The 20278-nt window shown below is 47.5% G+C and overlaps 1 protein-coding gene across 5 annotated transcripts in view; it reads left to right on the top strand.

The window, feature by feature from the left end:
* Positions 1-1482: 1482 nt before the first annotated feature.
* Positions 1483-20278, top strand: part of TSC22D3 (TSC22 domain family member 3) — a 64163-nt gene continuing 45367 nt past the window's right edge. Inside the window, exons 1-2 of one of the 5 annotated variants that reach the window (XM_010364569.2) lie at positions 1483-1580; positions 3045-3456. In XM_010364569.2, coding sequence (XP_010362871.1) covers positions 3137-3456 — 320 coding nt within the window. In that variant the 5' untranslated portion in view covers positions 1483-1580; positions 3045-3136. Of the gene's footprint in view, positions 1581-2306; positions 2415-2576; positions 2778-3030; positions 3457-20278 lie in introns of those variants that run through there. The other 4 variants (XM_010364568.2, XM_030933683.1, XM_010364567.2 and 1 more) reach the window with 4 other exon arrangements.

Here is a 20278-nt window from a genome sequence, read left to right as displayed (position 1 = left end):
TTCCCCTGAGGAGGTATGCAATATGTCAGTACAAGCTGGACTTGTATGCAAATACATACCAGCTCCTGAACTCAATCTCTGAACTATCTAGTTTTTTTATATCTCAATTATATTTACTCTTGATCAACCTGGATACAGTATGGAAAGCTGTACTGAATTATTAACAATACTGCTTGAGAGCAAGGACTACAACAAGGGAAATGTCAAGGGGACAGACTCTTGAGTTTAATGGTGCCAAATGCCAAGAAGGAAATACTTCTACCAGGGCCTCATCCCAAGGTTATGCACAAAGATAAGAGGACTCAGGCAAATATAGAAATAAAAGTCCTGCAGTTCACGAAACACAACTTAAATAAACATTTATGGATCTAATATATTTTGTTATAACGTTTAACATGAAATAATTATAAACAAGAGGAAAAACATAAACACTGTAATTAAAAAACAATTTAGTAGACTATAAGTATACACAATGCAGATGAAATTTCATATTCTACTACCTCCTCTGGCTTTTACCCAAGAACATAAAAAAAAAAAGTGAAGAAGAAAAAGGGAAATTAATACATCTAAAGGGTTTGCTTTTGAGAGGAGAAATAGAGACTCCTCAGCAGTCTCTTAGAACAAAACGACCATACTCTCAGTTTTGCAGGTATGGTCAGTGACCCCCAGCACCTCTTTCACCTCTGACCTTGGGATCCTGTCAAAAGCGAGAGGTACAGCCTTTTTCTGACTTTCTGGCTGCTACAGCATAGAGACCACAACCCCACCTCCATTTTCCCCAAATTGCAGGGCACATATAGGACCCACGGGGCCTTGGGAATAAGAGTTACAGTAGTTGGCCGCTCTTTGCTCTTAATCACAGGGCTGATGTTTGTGGTACCTGGAGGAAGTTTCAAATCTATGGAAGTCCAATCTCCATAGATTTGGAGGGACTCAGGCCAAGTGAAGCTCCACTAGAAAAAAGGGCGGCTCTGGCCCTGATTGGTGTTCCTGCCTATTAGCTGGAGCTCTCTTAGTGTAGGAGCATGTTCCTGCCTATTAGCTTGGCCACGGAGCTCTCATTGTAGGAGCTCCGCCTCCTACGCTTCTTCCCTGCTGTTCTTAGAACCAACGCACTGTGGGTTCCACCAGGAGGCGCCTCTGGTGCCTCTCCGGGCTTCTGTGACGCAGGCAGAGAACGTTCAATGTCTTGGGCACTAGATGGCAGTATATACTGCTCTATTTCAAAGGCCGGACTTGTGAATGAAGGAGCCGATGGGGGGTGGGGAGTACTGACTGAAATGTAAGTCAGTTTTATGTGAAAACTGAACATCATGAAAAGTTTAATTTTTTCAGGCACTAATAATTATTTAATCCTATACATTTAAAGTATTCCAAGTCTCTGAGTCCTGAAACACCTGGAAACCCACTTGCCCAGCGCGAACATCCCTCCATCTTACAGAGCTGGGGTACGCCCCTCAGGCCTGTGAACATGCAGTCGCTACATCTATTGAAAGGGTAACGACAGACGGAGATCAACTAAGGTGGCAGGTGAGGTTCAGAAAACGAGAAGGAGAGCAAATTTGGAGAAATAGGAGAAGGTAAGTGAAGTGAGGAAAAAGAGGGGTGCTGAAGTAAGAAATGAGGGGAAAATAAAATAAGGGAAATGGCGGGGGGGGGGAAGAGAAAAAGAGGAAAGGGGAGAAAGGGGAAATGGGGAAATAGAGAAAAGGAGAAAAGAAACAAGGAAAGAAAGGTAAAAGAATGGAAATGGGGGAGAAGGTAGAGGAAATGGGTAAAGAAAAAAAAGAAAAGAGGAAAAATAAGGGAAATAGTGAAATGAGCGGGAGCAGAAGAGCAGAGAGAAGGAAGGGGAGGATTGAGGAGAGACGGCGAAGGGGCAGAGGGAAGCCGGGAAAGGGACTGCCTCTGAGGGGTTCAGGGAAGAGAGGACACAGCGAGCCGGGGAAAGGAGGTGACGATATCGTTAAGTAAGCAGAAAGAGACAGAAACTGAGGAGAGTTTGAGCGTGCTTCTGTGAGTTTTGTTTACGGCATTTATTGGGTACTCCTGATGCGTGCCTGACACTCTCTCTCTACAGAGGCAACCGCTCTCCTTACACGCCGCTCCCCCTCAAAAAAGCGGGGGTGGGGGGACGGTTGGAGGGCGGTGGTTTAAGGCTACAACACTTGGGGCTCTCTAGGGCGTCGTCTCCTCTGTAGGGGGACCCATTCGAGGTGAGACTAGAGACATTTGCCCTCACACTGAGCTCGAGCCCTGCGAGACCAGGCCACTAGGGGGACACGGCAGCCCGGGTGGGCTGCGTGCGTATTTCTGGCGGAGGATGCGCCATGAGCGCTGAAAGAGCCTGAACCGAAGCGTCCCGCTCGCCGAGAGAGTGAGAGCCGGGCCGGCTCCCAGGAGCGCGGGCGAGGGTGCGAGCGGCAGCGTGGGTTTCAGGGCACGAGGGTGCGGCGGGGCGGGGCGAGGGGTGGAGAGGCAGGATCCAGCCCGCTCGGGGCCCCAGCCAGCCCGCCGGAGAAGCGGCGGAGGAGCGTCCTCCGCCGGCCCCTCTAGGGTAATTTACATGCTGTCATATCCCAGTGCTGACTCTCGGGTGTGCAGATCGCTCACTAGCTCACTCGCTCTCGGCTCCTGCCACCGCTCAGCCGTCACAGCCCAGGGGAGCCCGAGAACCGGAGAGCCTGCAAACCGAGGAGGGAAGGAGCAAAGGAGGGAGGGAGCAAGGGCGCGCCCCGGCTCCCCCTCTGCCCTGCCCGCCCTTCCTGCCTCCACAGGTCCGCCCCAATCCCCGCTCACACTTGGGAAACTTGGGACTGCGCTGGGGCCGCGTGTGGCACCTCAGGGGGGCGGCCCCGGCCTCAAGAAGAGGGGGAGGAGAAGGAGGAAGAGGAGGAAGTGAGCCCGAAGGATCCGCTCAGAGCTGTTTGTCCAGCTGTTTCTATTCGCACCCGGAGCAGTACAGCCAGAAGGGGGCCGAGCCGAGGGTGGCTGGCTTTAGGCGCTAATTTCCAACTCTTTTCCTCACAGCTTGTCTTTTCCAGGCACCCTGGAGTCCCCTCAGGCCAGCCTGGCGGGCTCGCACCTGCCAGCCGCCCCTGACCTCGCAGGCCAGGCGACCTCCGAGCCTGAGAAAATGGCCCAGTCCAAGCTCGACTGCCGCTCACCTGTCGGCCTCGACTGCTGCAACTGCTGCCTGGACCTGGCCCACCGGAGCGGACTCCAGCGAGGCAACAGCGGGGAGAACAACAACCCGGGCAGCCCTACAGTGAGCAACTTTCGGCAGCTGCAGGAAAAGCTGGTCTTTGAGAACCTCAATACCGACAAGCTCAACAGCATAATGCGGCAGGATTCGCTAGAGCCGGTGCTGCGCGACCCCTGCTACCTGATCAACGAGGGCATCTGCAACCGCAACATCGACCAAACCATGCTCTCCATCCTGCTCTTCTTCCACAGGTGGGTGGCTCGGCACACGGCGGGAACTCAGTCCTTGCTCGCATCAGCCTCTGCTGCACCCTCACCTCTGACAAAAGGGGCAACTAGGAAGTTCACGAGGGGTACTGGGGAGGTCTGACTCACAGGCTGCAGTGACTGGACCTTGAGGTTGCCTGGAGTACCGCGGAGCTGAGGGGAGGCCTGGCAGGTGCAAGCCCTATTCTGAAAGGTGCCTGTAAAGGCTTTCTGATGGGGACGCTGGGGCCTAGAAGGTGGGCAGACACCAGATGGTTTGGAGGTAGCTGAAGTATCCCCTCCTCAAATGCATACATTTCCATAGCCCCTTTGGAGATTCTGCCATGGGGTCTTCTTGAGTTCCAAGTTCTACCCTTCTCCAAAGCCCATCTCTAAATATGCAAACGCAGATTGAAACTGCAAGGGCTTTAAAATTACTGAATGGCCCTGACTGACAGTGAGGGCAAGCAAAATGTCAAGACAAATTAAATTGTTGGTGGTGGGAGAGGGGGAGGGGAAATTTTTTAAAAATCAGAGACTTGTGAGAATTTCTTGAGCCTCTGGATGGGAGGGATTCGCCTCCTCCATGGATCACAGCCTTCAATTTCAAATGTAAGCTAAGCGCAACCCCAGAGAACACCCTAGGACACCTTGAGTGCCTCAAGAACTATGTGTGGCAGGAGGGCGGACGAATCCATGTCATTGCAAGCGTGTGTTGGAGTACCGGTCATGCTTTCTAGAAATCCTGCTGGGCAGGCAAGGGGAGGACAAGGGAGGGAAAAACACAATGGGAAGACCCAAGGCGGCTGCTGTCCTTCAGTTTGAGACACTCTGGCAAGAACCAGTCTCTGGGAACAACTGAGGCAATTTAGAGGCAGGGCAGACAACATCAGGAAACCCAGTCATGGATTTAGTGTCCTTAGTGCCATCAGGATAGGGCACCAGCATGTGTATGTGAGTGTATAAGGGAGGATTTATTCTTGCTCAACAACACAGATTATGTAAAAGACATCGCTACTATGGGAGACCTGGGTTGTAGTACAAGTTATGACTTCACCTGTTTGTATGAGCCTGAGCAAGTCGCCTGACCGCTCTAGTCTCTCTAAGGTTCCTTTTAGCTGAGATTCTAGGTTATAGGCAGGTGATGCGCCCAAAGTGATAAGAAATTCTGAGCACCTACAAAATATTTGGAATGCAAGCAGGCTCAAATAGGAAATTTTTAAAACAATCGAGAAAGGCAGGCCCTATCCTCACTTAATGCTAAGAGCAGGTTTGCCTCCCTTGCCCCAAGACAAATCCACCATCGCCTCCCCCTCAGCCCAGCCCCAGTGGTTCTGGGCAAGACAAGCAGGGCTGCTAACCTCGTTATAGTGTTATTATAACAAGTCGTATTCCTCAGGAATTTTCGACACCATTGAAGCCCTTTCTCATCTATTATTTCACTTTAGGCATCAAATTATCTCATTGTCTAAAATAAACCAGGCTGATTTTTTTTTTTTTTAGTAATAAAATAAAATAAACCAGGCTGCAGACAGAAAGGTTTTGAGGAAATCTTCATTTCTGGTGAAAGATTACTACAAGTGTATTCAGCCCACAGATGCTGAAATCCTGCAGATTGAAAGCCCTAACAGGCTCCTAAGGATCCCGCCTGTCTCTGTTGGAGAGTGGCAGCAGGGGAGGGATAGTAGAAAAACCTGGAAAGAGCGCTTGTAGCATTTGCATTTGTTCAACTGGGAGAGAAACTGCCACTCCAGGCTTTAGGAAAGTGTGAGAGGGGACGCTTCCTCTGGTTCTGGGCCTAGAAGGATCAAACCTGGGTGAGGGAAGTGTGAGGCTAAAAGCCTGAGATCAAAGTGTTTACTTGTGCCACACGTCAGGAGCATCCTGGTTGTTTGGGTTTCTGGAAAGGGAATACCTCCTTTGTCATCTACTCCACTAATACGAGTTTAGTGACCCTTGGTTTTTGGCAAAGCCTTGAAATGCTACAGGGTGGAGATGTAAAGGGGTGGCGTTATAGGTATTGGTTGAGGGAGAAGCACAAATTTTAGGAAAAATGTATGTGAGCACCCTGCCTCCTTCGATCAGAGCAACTCACTCAGCATTCAAAACCACTGAGGAGCTAACCAGCAAGCTCTCAGGCTTTGCTAAGGCTGGGGAGTAACAGGGTCCTGTGGTAACAGTCTTATAGTTCTAAGAGGACAAAGCAATCTCTTGCCTTTTGTTTTTTTTCTTTTTTTTTCCTGAGATAGGGTCTCACTCTGTCACCCAGGCTGGAGTGCAGTTGCGTGATCACAGTTCACTGCAGCCTCAAACTCCTGGGCTCCATCAATCCTCCCACTTCAGCCTCCCAGGTAGCTGGGACTACAGGCACATACCACCGTACCCAGCTAATTTTTGTATTTTTTTTTTTTTTTTTTTTTTTTACAGAGACAGGATCTTGCCATGTTGCGCAGGCTTGTCTCGAACTCCTGGGCTCAAGCGATCCGCCCACCTCAGCCTCCCAAAGTGCCGGGATCACAGGCGTGAGCCACTGATCCCCTCTTGTTTTCCTTGACAACTGGGACCTTAGAGACTGGGGATTCTGAATTCGGTTTAGGTTTTGCCCAGTATGACATGCTCCACTAGCAAACTAGAAGACCATTATTGCTAGTCATGGGGCTTCTCCAATAAGTGGGGTGGACAGCCTTCTCCTAAGTGGACATTTCCCTTGTTATTTCATTAAATTTCCTGGGTTTCTATCATCATACTTCAGTCATCGTTTTTACTTCTATTCAATTTAATGATTTGACATTTCAGGTTCCTGTTGGGTGCTTTTTTCCTTTGTCAACTTTCAAGGCCTCTCTTGCTGGAGAAGCTAGTCTCCCCACCCCTCCTCCTGCAGTCCATTCCTCTGCCGAGAGGCCTCCTATATTCTTAGGAAGAAGGGGGCAGGGCGCATTCTTGATTTACATCTGGTTTGTCTGCTTTGACCTGTCCTTGGCTCCCAGCTTCGTTCTTGGTTTCCTTGGAACACAAGAGTATAAGCAATTTGAGGGCAGGCCTGTATTTTACTTGCTTGGTTTTCCCGTGGCTTTTAGTTATACAGCCGATATTCAATAAAGGTTTCTTTAGTTGGATGTCTACTTAAATATTGACGTGGTCCCTTGTAAAGATTTCACAACTTTATACTGTGCTAGAAAATTCTTATTAATGTTTAAAAGTTGTTTTCCTGCCTTTTAACCACATGCAGTAACTCTCCTAGCCTGATGGAAGTCCTGATAGTATTGTGTATATACATATGAATCAGTGAGAATGGGCATGCAGCCTATTGGTATGTAAATGGTACCTGTACACCATTGGGTTGGGGAAGAAGTGTATTTTAAACACCATCCCTTCAATCTTGTATTATGTAACTAATAACCATAATAGATTAATAACTAACACTTCTTGAACATTCACAATGTATCTGCATAATCTTATTTAATATTTACATCAACTCTATGGAACGGGTTTGTTTGTTTGTTTGTTTATTTATTTTGAGACGGAGTCTTACTCTGTTGCCCAGGCTGGAGTGCAGTGGCACGATCTCAGCTCACTGCAATCTCCGCCTCCTGGGTTCAAGCAATTCTCCTGTCTCAGCCTCCTCAGTAGCTGGGACTACAGGCACATGCCACCACACTCGGCTAACTTTTGTATTTTTAGTAGAGATGGGGTTTCAACATATTAGTCAGGTTGGTCTTGAACTCCTGATCTCAAATGATCCACCAGCCTCGGCCTCCCAAAGTGCTGGGATTACAGGCGTGAGCCACTGCACCGGACCAAATGGGTACTATTATCACCCATTTTCATTTTATAAAGAAGGAAACTGAGGCTTGGAAAAAATTAAGTATCTTGCCCAATGCCTCACAATGAAGAGCAGAGCATGAATTGTCTATGAAGAAAGAATTGTTAAGAACACTCAGTAACTAAACTAATGCTAAAGAAATTCTTGGAACACTTCAGAATTGTCTATGAAGCAGAGGTAAATGTGAGCTCAGAACCTTTCCAAAATGTCCTTATTAGGTAGGGAAACCAACCATCCCAGTCCTGGGATACAGACTGCCTATGCTCAAACTGGAACAGTCCTAGGGAAACTGGGATGGTTGGTCACCCTATTGTTAGGGGACTCCCCCTTGTCATTTGAATATGTTTCTAATACTGGAAAACCTAGGAGGGAGATAGAATATTCTGGGCAAACAGCAGAAGTTTCCAATTTAAACGTAGCATATGAAAAATCTTCCCAAGTTGACATTTGAAGAGCCTTCTTTAATTTTTCTGACCTGTAAAGTATAACAACCTGGAACGGCCGGGCGCGGTGGCTCAAGCCTGTAATCCCAGCACTTTGGGAGGCCGAGACGGGCGGATCACGAGGTCAGGAGATCGAGACCATCCTGGCTAACACGGTGAAACCCCGTCTCTACTAAAAATACAAAAACTAGCCGGGCGAGGTGGCGGGCGCCTGTAGTCCCAGCTACTCGGGAGGCTGAGGCAGGAGAATGGCGTAAACCCGGGAGGCGGAGCTTGCAGTGAGCTGAGATCTGGCCACTGCACTCCAGTCCGGGCGACAGAGCGAGACTCCGCCTCAAAAAAAAAAAAAAAAAAAAAAAAAAAAAAAAAAAAAAAAAAAAAAAAAAAAAAAAAAAAAAAACAACCTGGAACAAGAGTTTTGGCAGTATTTGTTGTGATTGTTGTTGCTATAACCTCAAATTTTTTTCTAAGATTTTACTCAAAACCTCTTAATCAGCTCTATTCTACCTTTGACCCCAGAGCATACCTGGCTACTGTGATCTGAAATACTCTGAATCCGATTTCCCTTCCGGCTCTAAAAACCCTAGGATTCTACCTTTAAGCTTCTGACCTGGCCCCAACTGGTTCCCACACATAAATGCTCAGAAAATGATAAAAATAGCAAACATTTCTAATTGCTTTATGTGTGCTAATTCATTTAATACTCCTATTAATATGGTAACAAAGGGGAAGGATAAAGATTCGGAGATCAGGTTTTCAAGAAAAAATTGTGCAAAAAATTATTTGTGCTTCTCTGAGTCTCAGAACAAGTAATTTCATAATGTATATTCCTGGACCTGGCTTCTGAGGTGGTGGCCACTCACACGGCATGATTTGAGTGGCTGCCTGCTGCAGTAAAGTGCCTAAGTTCATACTATTTAAGATTCAGTTCTCTGTCCATGTACCATCTAAAATTCCTCTCCCAGAGCACCGCTGGTATGTAGACCACACTGTGAGAAACCCTGTATTAGAGATTGCAACCCATTGTCAACTAATTTACCATTTGATTTTGAGGATGGAGTTACTTGCTGTAGAGCGGTTTTGGGTTTCTGTGTGGTTAAGCCTGTCATTCTTTGCCTTTGTGATTTTTGCTTTTGGTATCAAGCTTCAAAAGTCCTTTCATAGCCCAAAGTAATTTAAAATAACTATTTCCTGAGTGCCTAGTGGTCTGACAAAGAATAGGCATTCTTGGATTAAGGGACATTCTCCATTAAAAGCACAAATGCATTTGCAAACTTAACATTCATGGTTTGGATACTTCATGAGAACTCAGACTTGTAAGAAACTGTCTTTTTGCTGAGGCACAGATGTGAATCGCATGTGTTAGGAGGCTAGTATGTGGGGACCAGTCCTTTCACCAATGAGTGAGCCTGGTGCCCTACCCCACATCTACTTGTGTGTGTGTGTGTGTGTGTGTGTGTGTGTGAGAAAGAGAAAGAGAGAGATGTATTATATGTATATATTGTACATAGTACATATATATAGTGGTAAAATAGATATAACATAAAATTTGCCATTTTAACCATTTCTAAGTGTATGATTCAGTGGCATTAGGTACATTAACAATGTTCTGCAACCATTGTCATTCCCAAAATGCTGTCATCATCCCAAACAAAAACTCTGTACCCATTAAACAATGACTCCCCATTTCCCCATTTCCCCCTCCCACTACCCTCTGGTAACCTCCATTCTACTTTCCGTCTCTATGGATTTGCCTATTTAGATATTTCAGATAAATGGAATCATACAATATTTTATGCCTGGCTTCTTTCACTCAGTATGTTTTAAACTTCATCCATGTTGTAGCACGTATCAGTACTTCATTCTTTTTATGGCTGAATAAAATTCCATTGTATGGATATAGCTCTTTGGCTTATCCATTCATCTGTCAGTGGACACTTAGGTTGCTTCCCTCTTTTGGCTATTATGAAGAATGCTGCTATGAACACTGGTGTACAAGTATCTGTTCAAGTCCCTGCTTTTAATTCTTTGGGGTATGTACCTAGAAGTGGCATTGCCCAGCACCTACTTTTCAACACAGTTTGTGGTCTGCTTCTCGTAGTCCACACATACGTAGGAACCTGTCATAAAATGAGCAAATGTCTTAGGGCATTCCTTGAGGAGAATGCTCCCTCTCTAAGCCAGCTGCTGGTGCTACTGATTACAATGAAAAGAAAGCTACAAAGTTTAGCGAAGTGATGGTGCTACCTGGAAATAGACGTTTTATGGGAGAAATGACATGCTTTAGAGATTGCATCCATGAGTTGGAGACTGGCAAAAGTTTTAGTGTGTATCTCTCATGAATGGCCAAGGTCTAGCGTACCTTTTAAAAGAGTAACATGTGACACCATTACTTGCCATTAACTACTTTGTATGGATTTGTTTATCAGACCTCCGGTCATGGTGACAGCTCACTGGGAACAGGGTCCTGACGGACTGGAATGTGGCAAAGCCAAGTTTGGAGGAGAGAGGTAGAGAGATGGAGCTGGAGTCCATGGAAGGCCTAGCTTGGGCTGTTACAGCATGGGGCCTGGACAGCATGAGAGTTCAAAAGATCTGTTTGGAAAGTTCATGCTCTTAAAGAAAGGTGGGAAGCACAGAGCTTGAATTTCATCTACTCCTCAGTTTTTGCCAGAAGTGGACTATTATTTACTGAGTCCACACCTCAGTAAATAATGCTTTCCAGGGTGACCTTAGTTTTCTTCCCTGCCTGAAGAGAAGGTTAACACTCCTGCTTATATTTGCACTTGCAGAAAAACCAACAAGCTCTCCATTCCAGGTAGAGGGTTGGCTCCTTTCCAGATCAGGTCCTGAAGACCAGGGAGTCTGGGTAAAATGGAGATGGATGTATCTAGCCAAGACTGCCAAGACCTCTAGGTATCCTGGGTGATGGAACCCTGCAGAATTCTTGCCCTCAACTGGTGGGTTGGTTGGGAGGAATGAGGTTGGCCATGTCTGCACCTGGTGGTGGTGTTGCGCTGTTGGCTCATTGTGATTCTGCTCCTACCTGAACTTTCTCTTCTTCTTATGTAAGCCATCCCTAAAGATAACTGTAAAGTCATAGTCTGCCATGGCTGGCTGGGTTTACATAACCAATTGGTTGGTGTCGTGCAATAGCCTCTTGAGCCCTGGAAAAACCAATGTGCTAAGTTGAGACTAAAACATGGGTTCATTTGATGGGGTATTTTGTGTGCTCAGTGAACTCAAGGGAGAGCATTCCATGACCACAGGAGTCAGAAAGATGAAATTTCCTTTTAAATAAAGAGAGCAATAATGGCCCAGAACATACTGTGTTGTCCCAAAGTCTGCAATAATGGAACAAGGGTTAGGGCATTGCTGTAGCACCACAGCTTTGGCAGAGAAGGCTCTCCATAGAATCCCCTGGGCTAGAAGGAGCCCCATGAAGGCCAGAAGGCTAGATCCCAGTTTCAGGGCAACCTAGGTTTGATGAAGAGTCAGGTCAGGGAAAAAATATCTTTTGGAGGGCACTGTCTACCATGCTGAAATCCAGCTTAACTAGAGTTGGAGTGGGGCTAAGATGCGATCTGTGAGAGCAGAAAACAAGCTTTTCTCGATGCTATTCCAGGCAGGAGGGAATTTTATCAGTAGGCAAGGTAAGTTCACTTGTACCTTCTAGCTGAAAATTCCTGCCCCAAAGTAGCTGTGGCCCTTCTGGAAACTGTGTATGAGGCAGTAAGATCCCAGCCAGCACAGAAGACTGGATGGGAAGCTTCCCATTGTAGAGACACTAGCCCAAGGGAAAACAAGAGCTGGAAGCAGGTTGGATCACTGATGATCCAGGCTCACCATTGGCCTTCCTCTCCTGGAAGCCACTTTCCTCAAATAGGTCCAGCCAGAAATCGGGCCCCTGCCTATGGACAGTGCACCACAGGGACCTTCCCCATCCTTCCTCGAAGGAAGACTTTACTCACAGAATAGCCTTGAGTATTCAACCCACTTCCTCTAATCTTCTCTTCAGGGGAGATGGAGAGCAGCTGTTCACAGCTTAGGGGTCTGGCCAGGATTCCCACTCCATGCTATCTAGGCTGTTGATTGGCTAGAGCTATCCCTAAGGAAGAAGGGGGTGAGAAGTGAGAGGAAAGGAAGCAACTCCAGCAGCTCCTTCCTGGCTTACCCCACTCCCAAGACACCCCTCCTTCAGTGCTGCCGTTTAGCCTCACTCCCAGACTAGGCTGGGCCTAGGCCAGCCTGAGGGCCCTGACTCATAACTAGCATGTCTTATGTAACAGAGCCAGGTTACTGAGGCATCACACTTCTGCTTGCTCAGTGGTAGGCTTCCCTGGGGGCAGGCATTTGGAAGCCTGCTGGGGGACCAAGTCAAGCTCATCATACTTCCCAAGGAAAAGCCTACTCTCCCCAGTGTCAGGCAAGCAGTCTGCTCAGAGACAAATGCCAGGCCGCAAAGCCTGACCCGGCCCCACACTCAGCAGTAAATGTAAGCAGACAGGCAAGCTGGAGTGGACTTAGTTTGGCTTGAGGCATTTTGGAGGTGGCAGGGAGGAACCTACTATCACCTGATAATGCACTGCTAAGGAAACTGCGTGGTGCATGGAGAGGCCCCAGAACAGGTCACAGAAGTCCCTCTTCCTTTTGTATCTGCTTGTTGGTTCAGAAACTATTGGGTGGGCTGGGGTGGGGGGAGTTGTGGGGGGTGGGGAGTGGAAATTCCAGGCTGACTGACACCAGGTGAAAGGGTTTACCGGAAGCTGGAGGGGATTTACCGGAAGGTGGAGGAGCTGTTTAAAGGAAGGCCTTTCAAGAGCCAATTTCCAGTCCATGCTCCATGAAGTCTCAAAATCCCCAGGTTGACCTGAATTCACAATGATTCTTAGCTCTCTGCCTGGCCTATTCAGAAAATTACATTACCAGCTTAGTGGAACTGAGCCCCCAGTGAAGTCAATATTGCCAGATTCTATGACAGATTTCTCTAATAACAAATGTGACTATCTACAGCACAGAATATCACCATCAATCTAATATTCCACTACCTCAAGGTTTGTGACTAAACCAATAGCTCCTCTTCTTCTCTTCCTTTGTCTTTGCCCCAGTCTGTCTCACATGTGTTGCCATCAGGTAAATGGTTCACAGGTCGTGAGTAGGTGGTGACACTGCTCTCCACTCCAAGAAAGAGAGGAGAAACAGGGAAACAAAGTCAAAAAGGTGGTGTGGGAATTACCAGCAGGCATGATTTGCATCCAAAGCTGAATCATAAGTTCTTGAACAAGCTCAAGACTACCATCTCAGGGCTCAGAAGAGCTTGGCACCCCTAGCCCCCCAGATCTCAGAATCCAGTGAAAATTAGGGGACCTGAGATGCAGATGCAGAATTTTCCTTTGTGGGAAAAGCCTTTCCTCCCAGGCTTCCAGCCCCTTTCTTCTCCCTATCCCCTCTGCCCTTTTGGTTCATAGGCTGTAGCAGTAAAAAAGAAAAAGAAACAAAGAAAACAAAACAAAGAAATAAATAATAAGAACTGCTCAGTTTTAAGGCAACATAATCTGCCTGCCCAGGTGCACAGATAAATGAATGATGGCAGCACCTCATTCGGCCTTGTACCAAAGCGACCAAGTACTTCAATTAATCAATCCATCATTTATTGACCAAGGGCCTGCTATGTATTGAGTACCGACTGGGGATTTATTGAATGCCTATCCTGTTAATCACTGTAGAGGACACAGGAGACATCAGAGGCTAGGACTAGGGCCCTGAGGAGCTGAGGGTATAGCAAGTAGGAGTGGAGCAGCTGCACCCAAGTTCAGTGGAGAACAAAGCACTGGCGTGACCGCAGGCTTCTGCAAACCTGGTCCAGCCTCCTGCTCCTTAAGGGAAAGGCCTTAAGCTTACTGCTCCCGGGGTCCGCAGGTCTGGAGCTTGGATGGTGCCAAAGCAAACTAGGAAGGGAGAGTCTCTTTATGGCGGCAGCTTCCAGCAGGGCCTCAAAGAATGGGTTGGCTTTGGCACGATGGAAAGCGGCAGGGCTTTCAGATTAGGAGAAGGGAGGAGAACCTCGCTAGTCTAGCAGGGCTCTTGAGTAGGAAGGGGCTGGCCTGGGGTGGGGACACTTTTGATTCCTTCCAGGCTGGAAGCCAGGGTCACCATTGATTCAGGAACAAGAGAGAAAGGCCCACTCTGGCCCTCCCCTCAATGCCCCTCTCTGACACAGGGCAAGCCGGACCCTAGCACCCTGTCCTTGGCAACCTGGGCTAGCCCTGGGGAGGCAGAGGCCTTCGGGGCCTAGGAGTAGGGAGGCACCTCCTCTTTATGCTGGAGAAAGCCCAGCAGAACAGGAGTCGAGGAGAGTCGAGCAGGGTAGAACCAAGGGGTGCAGTCGAGGGTGGGCACTAGAGGAGCCTGGGGGCTGTGACTTCCTATCTGTGCATCTCTGGCTTCGGTCTCCATGAGGTCCCTTCTGAGGTGGGTAACAGAAGCCGGGGTGTGTCAAGGTGCTACCACGAGAATATATAGACAATCCACCCAAGTATCTCTGGAAAAAAAGTTGCTGATGGCCCTGCAGGGTGGCATTTTAACTTTGTTTGCACCTTGGTCAAACCCGCTTCCCAGATACCCTATAAATGAAAGCCCCAGGGTAGGGTTGAGAAAGGTAAGAAGCCTCAAGCTGACAGGAAGGGAGACAGAACCAGGGTGGCAAAAGGAAGCAGTCTCAGGTAAACTGGAGAAAAAAGGTGTTGTTCATGGTCAACGTTCCATCCTCACTCTCTGGGACCCTCTCCCCAGGTTAGTGTCTTGCACACACCTGTGCCCACATCCTTTCCCACCAGTACTCTGGAGAATTCATATGTAAGTTCATGAATAGCTTCAGTCAATAACAAATATTCATTGCACACTTTCATGTGCCAGACTCGGTGGCAGGTACTGGGGATATAATGGAAAACACACAAAAGCTGTCATAGAGTAGTCAACGGAGTGGGGGAGACAGGCATTAACCAGATAGTCACGCTAATGAAGTATAGTTACAAACTAGATGCCAAGAGGGAAAAGGAATAGACTTCTGTCAAAGAGTATAACAAAGGGTCAGAAAAGCCTTCCTGGAGAAGTTACATTTGAGCTAAAGAAATGAGTCTCTAGCACTGAAATTCTAATAATCAGACCCAGGCCAAAGGTGATATTTTCAGATAGAAGACTTTCAGAGGAACCCCTGAAGCCATACCACATAGGTAGTTCTCACACCCCTGGAAATATCTCTAGGCCATGAGTAGCCAGCAGGTCCCAAAGGGGAGGACTGACAATTTTCTGACAAGAGGAAGAGATGAGTTTGAAGCTCATGGGGTAACTAGTATTTAATGTCATCCTTTGCTAAAAATAGTCCATGACAGTATGGAAATGTGTAAAGGCTAGCCCTGCGGACCAGTGATAAAGTGGGTATAGCCTGTGGGAAGGAAAATTTGTTTTTGTAAATTATTTACTGTAAAGGAAAAAGAAACGGGGGGTTGTCTGGGTTTTCTTTTCCCTTTGCGGGCTTCCTTCTGAGTCATGAATGCTTCTCATTGTACAGAGGCAGTGGGGCACAGAGCTTCAGGCTGCACTTTTCTGGGGCCCAAGGTGTAAATTTTCTGGGCTGCAAATATCAGATATTTATCCAGGCTGAAAAACAGCCTGAATGAAGAAGGGGAGGGAGGCTAGACTTTATTCTGGGAAGGACAAATAAATTGATCAAGAGGCCCCAAGGAGTGTTCATTTGAGAGAGGTAGCCCCTATCTCAAATGGTGGGTATGCCCTCCACAATGGCCAAGCAGGTGATAGCTAACAGCCCAGTGTGATCCAAGGGAATCTGATTGTGAAGTGTCAGGAAAAGGCCAACAGGACTTATTTAGCCAACAGGAGACAAACATGGGACTCTAGGGACCTGTGGGGCAAAGCGAAAGGAACTAAGATATTGATCTACAAGAAGTTTAAGGGTGGGGTGGAAGGTGGTAGAGAGCAAGAAGAGAGGTCAATCTTCAAATATAAGAAAAGTACGGGCCGGGCGTGTTGGCTCACGCCTGTAATCCTAGCACTTTGGGAGGCCAAGGCAGGTGGATCATGAGGTCAGGAGTTCGAGACCAGCCTGGCCAACATGGAGAAACCCCATCTCTACTAAAACTACAAAAATTAGCTGGGTGTGGTGGTGGGCACCTGTAATCCCAGACACTTGGGAGTCTGAGGCAGGAGATTCGCTTGAACTGGGGACGCAGAGGTTGCAGTGATCCAAGATCGTGCCATTGCACTCCAGCCTGGGAAACAAGAGCAAGACTCCATCTCAGGAAAAAAAAAAAGAAAGAAAGAAAGAAAGAAAAGTACATGTGCAGGTTTTTTTTTTTTTTTAACGCAAATACAAGAAAAGTCACAACTCAGAAATGGTGACTAGCTGTTTCCCATCCACACTGGGAAGAGAACAAGAGGAAACAGGCCCACATTGTAGCATAAAGAATTGAAATTAGATAACAGAAAGAACTTCCTGACTACAAGCATTCAGAGGAGCTGGACAGAATTACCAAGGGATGTTGTATGTAATTTATACATATGGGGAAGGTGATGACAGTAGTGATAAAGAATTGGATAAAAGTGTGAGAGTCCTGGTTTTATAAGGACCATGGCCAGAAGTGGACAGACAGGTGGGGAAAGCAAAGGGGTTAGGAGCAGGTGCTTATAAGAAAAAAGAAAGTGTATGTGTGAAAGGTGAAGGTGTTTTCATGAAAATACTTTTGTAATAAAAATGTCAATGAAATTTCCACTGGAGATAAGTCAGTGAAACTAGCATACATTCTCCTGTAACTGGAAAAGTGTGGGAGAATGGACTGAGGAGCTGGTAGGGGCCCTTGTAGCATCCTTCAGCTCTCTTGTCTCCTGGATAAATTAGTCTCAAGGGGGTCCCCTATCTTTTACATTTTAACAATTTTAGAGCACACTCCTCTGCTGGGGGCATTGGAGTAAGGCCACCCACTCCAAGTACTTGTTGCAGAGGAGAATGTTTTCCTCTTCATGCACACAAACAAGATTAGACATAGGCGATACAAATTAAATTAAATTAAATTAAATACAAGGAGTACAGTGGCAAACAACAAACCATGCAGGATCCCTGCCACAGGAAACTTACAATTTGGTGGCGGAGACAGACATCAAATAGTAATTACACAAATAACAACATCATTACAATTGATGGTAATGAAGGAAAAGTGCAGGAAGTCGGGAGAACACAGGCTAAGGGGACTTCACCCAGAATTAGAAAATCCACAAAAGAAAATTCATCATGTAAAGACATGGGGCACTGCAAGTGCCCCGCTGTGAGTGGTTCTTGCCCAAAAATCAGTAGTGGAAAGGCAAAATGAACCCAGTCATTGCTAATGCCCTAAGATGTGGATTTTGAAGCTCCGCCGGCTCACTGAAGCCCTGTCAGATAGGAGCAGGGAAATTTTCTCACTGCTAAGATCAGGCAGCCTTGATTTAGGTGAGTGACTCTCTAAGGGTCATAATGGCTCATCAGCTGAAAATCAGGATCAGAAAGACTGTGAAGAGTTCATCACTTGCCAGGTGTACAGGATGGAGGTCAGTGAAGAGAAGAAAGAACTAATGAGTGAAAATTGAACTTGAAATTGACCCCCAGCAGTGGCCATGTCTCCAAAATTCTATGTCCTCCGTCTCCTCTTTAAATGTGGTAGGCTTTCCTGGTATATTCTAGTATTAGCTGCAAGGTGTGCCCCAGGGCCTTTGAGCAGGAGCCCAGTCCTGGGGAGCCAGGATCCTAGAGAGGTGAGGTCCCACTCTGTTTTTCCCTGTCCCTCTTTCAGATGAGCAAGAAGTTCTAGCCCTTGTGGGGAGCTAGGATGGGCTTCTCTGCTCTCACAAGGCCCTAGAGAGGCCACCAAGGAGCAGAAGACATTAGCCAGTATGTGATAATGAAGCACAGGTGCTTTGCGTCTAATAGACAACAACTGACAGACTGTGACCTTGGCAAGTGACAATCTCTCTAGACCTCAGTTTCCTTCACTAGAAATTGGTGGTGATGTGGTTGGGAAAGTGAAGTGAGAGGATGCTCCTAGAAAGCACTGAGTGTCTCTTTATTAGTATTAGCCAAGTCAAATGTGGTACCAGAACAAAACCTTATCTGACTGGCCTTGCCTCCCTCTCTCACGAAATCCTTCTCTCACCAGTCCTCTTCTTGCTCTGTCACTCACATACCCTTTTCTGCACAGAGCCAGATGACACCTGAAACCCAGCCTGGCAAGCTTTCTCCCTGTCAAGGCTTGCTCTCTCAACTTTCTTCATTCACACTCAGGTATAAATGACTGAGAACACTTCTGGTTTCCTTTCTTCAGGGAGGGGAGAGTGGGGAGCTGTGGAGAACTTTGAAATTTTTACCAGAGATCAAAACCTACAGAAAGCACGAAGGTGCCCTACTGGCATTGCTAGCAACTGAGGAAGATCTCAGAGGACAGTGGGCCCGAGGACGTTCTCTTCAAGCTCCTGAGCCTCTCCCTTTTCAGGGTTGGTGACCATTCCTTGTACCTCCACATGCACCTTAGATGGAGATGCAGAGGCTCAGAACTGGTAGGAGTTTTCTCAGCCATCTGCCTGACCCTCTCCCATTACAGATAAGGAAACTGAGGCCCAGCGTGGGGTGGGTACCTGCCCCAAACCAAACAACCAATTAGTGACCAGCTGCAAAGGGAAACCATGTCTCCTGATTCTCTGATCCAATGATCTTCTGACTTTTCGTCTCTAGACGGCTGTGCAGCATCCCATCCCAGTAGGTACACAACATCTCCATGCCAGGACACCAGCTTTGGGTACACCTGATGCCAAAAATGGTGATTTTTTTAAAATTTGATTTTGTTTAATGGAATTGACCAATGGTTTGGGTGTTATGAAGCCCCAGCCCTGGAATCTTGCTTCTGCTCAGGCTGGGGCTGCATGCCACAGTCATGCAAGGGGGACAGAAAGGCCTGCTGTTCGGGTTGGAAAAGAAATCAGTTGCTGAAACATTGGCCTTTTTGAAAGTTCCAACCACAGGGGCTGGCTGGCAGAGCCGCCGTCTGGGCTCTCCCGGAGGATCCGGCCCTCCCTTTCAGTCTGGGAGTTAGTTTAGGAAACTGGCCCGGTCTCGGCAGAAGATCCGGAGGGCAGCGCTTGCCCCAGGAGCTCCAGTCTTCCCTCAGGGCCTGGGAGCTCCTGAAGACACTCAGGACCGTGAATTTCCTCCCGCCCGAACAGCCGAGCCAGCCCAGGCTGGCCCTGAGGCTCCCTGAGCACTTTTTCTTCTGAGCCTAGAGTTTCCAGTTGTCCCGCCCTAACCCGGCAGCTACAGAGAAAGGGAGAGAAGGCAAGCAAGAGAGGAGAGAGCCAGAGCGTGAGAGCGCGCTCTACTAAAAGAAAGGAGGGAAGCAACCCCAGCCAGGTAATCAAGGCTTGGGCAGCTGTGAGATGAAGGTGGAAAGGCTGGAGGAGCCCCAGCTCGTGGAGGAACCCCAACTCGGGGAGGACCCAGAGCTTGGGGAGGAGGCACAGTTCCTGGAGGAGCTACAGCTCGAGGTGGTAGAAAGTGGGTCAGATTTGGATCCAGAAGATTTGGGTTCGAGTCCAGACTTTGCCACCAATCTGATGCTTGAGCTTGAGTAAGTAACTCCTGCCCTTCTGTGGGCTGCTTTGCCTACTTACAAAATGGGGGAGGGGAGAGACAGGATGGTCTGTAGTGTCTCTTTCAACGCAGATATTCTGGAAGACTATGTTTCTAAAGTCTTGATATGTGAGGATGGGATGCATGGAAACTTGAATGAGTAAGTCACTGAACCCCAGAATGTCAGAATGGTATTGTGCAGGGAGAGGGAGTTCACATAAGACAAAAGAAAGAGAATGAGAAGGTAGTACATAGGTAAGAGTCATGACCCTAAGAGGGGGTCCCGGCTGAACAGAACATTAGGGTCTATTTTCAAAACTCAAGGATGGGCTGGGCACAGTGGCTCACGCCTGTAATTTCAGCACTTTAGGCGGCCAAGGTGGGCGGATCACCTGAGGTCAGGAGTTTGAGACCAGCCTGGCCAGCATGGTGAAACCCGTCTCTACTAAAAAAGAAAATGCAACAACTAGCCAGGCGTGGTGGCCTGTACCTGTAATCCCAGCTACTCGGGAGGCTGAAGCAGGAGAATCACTTGAACCTAGGAGGCGGAGGTTGCAGTGAGCCGAGATTGCGCCACTGCATTCCAGCCTGTGGGACAGAGCAAGACTCCATCTCAAAAAGAAAAAAAAAAAAATCAAGGATGATGGGCTTGGAACCGGTTAGTAACAAAAATCTGGGTGTTTGGAGGTGTCGTTAATGTGCAGTTGTTAATAAGGTCCTTAACCACATGTCTCCCAGTGATCCCATGTGCCCCAAAATGCAAGCACTGAATGCAGAATGCATTTCTTGAGTTCTTTACATGTGTCTTTGCAGAAATTCTCTATTGAATTGTGAGGGATTTTCAGATAGTGATGTCCAGATTTAAAAAGCAAATCTACAAAGAGAGACTGGTCT

This window comes from Rhinopithecus roxellana, chromosome 7, assembly GCF_007565055.1.
Source record: "Rhinopithecus roxellana isolate Shanxi Qingling chromosome 7, ASM756505v1, whole genome shotgun sequence".
Lineage (NCBI taxonomy): Eukaryota > Metazoa > Chordata > Mammalia > Primates > Cercopithecidae > Rhinopithecus > Rhinopithecus roxellana.
This window is presented reverse-complemented; position numbering and strand designations above follow the sequence as displayed.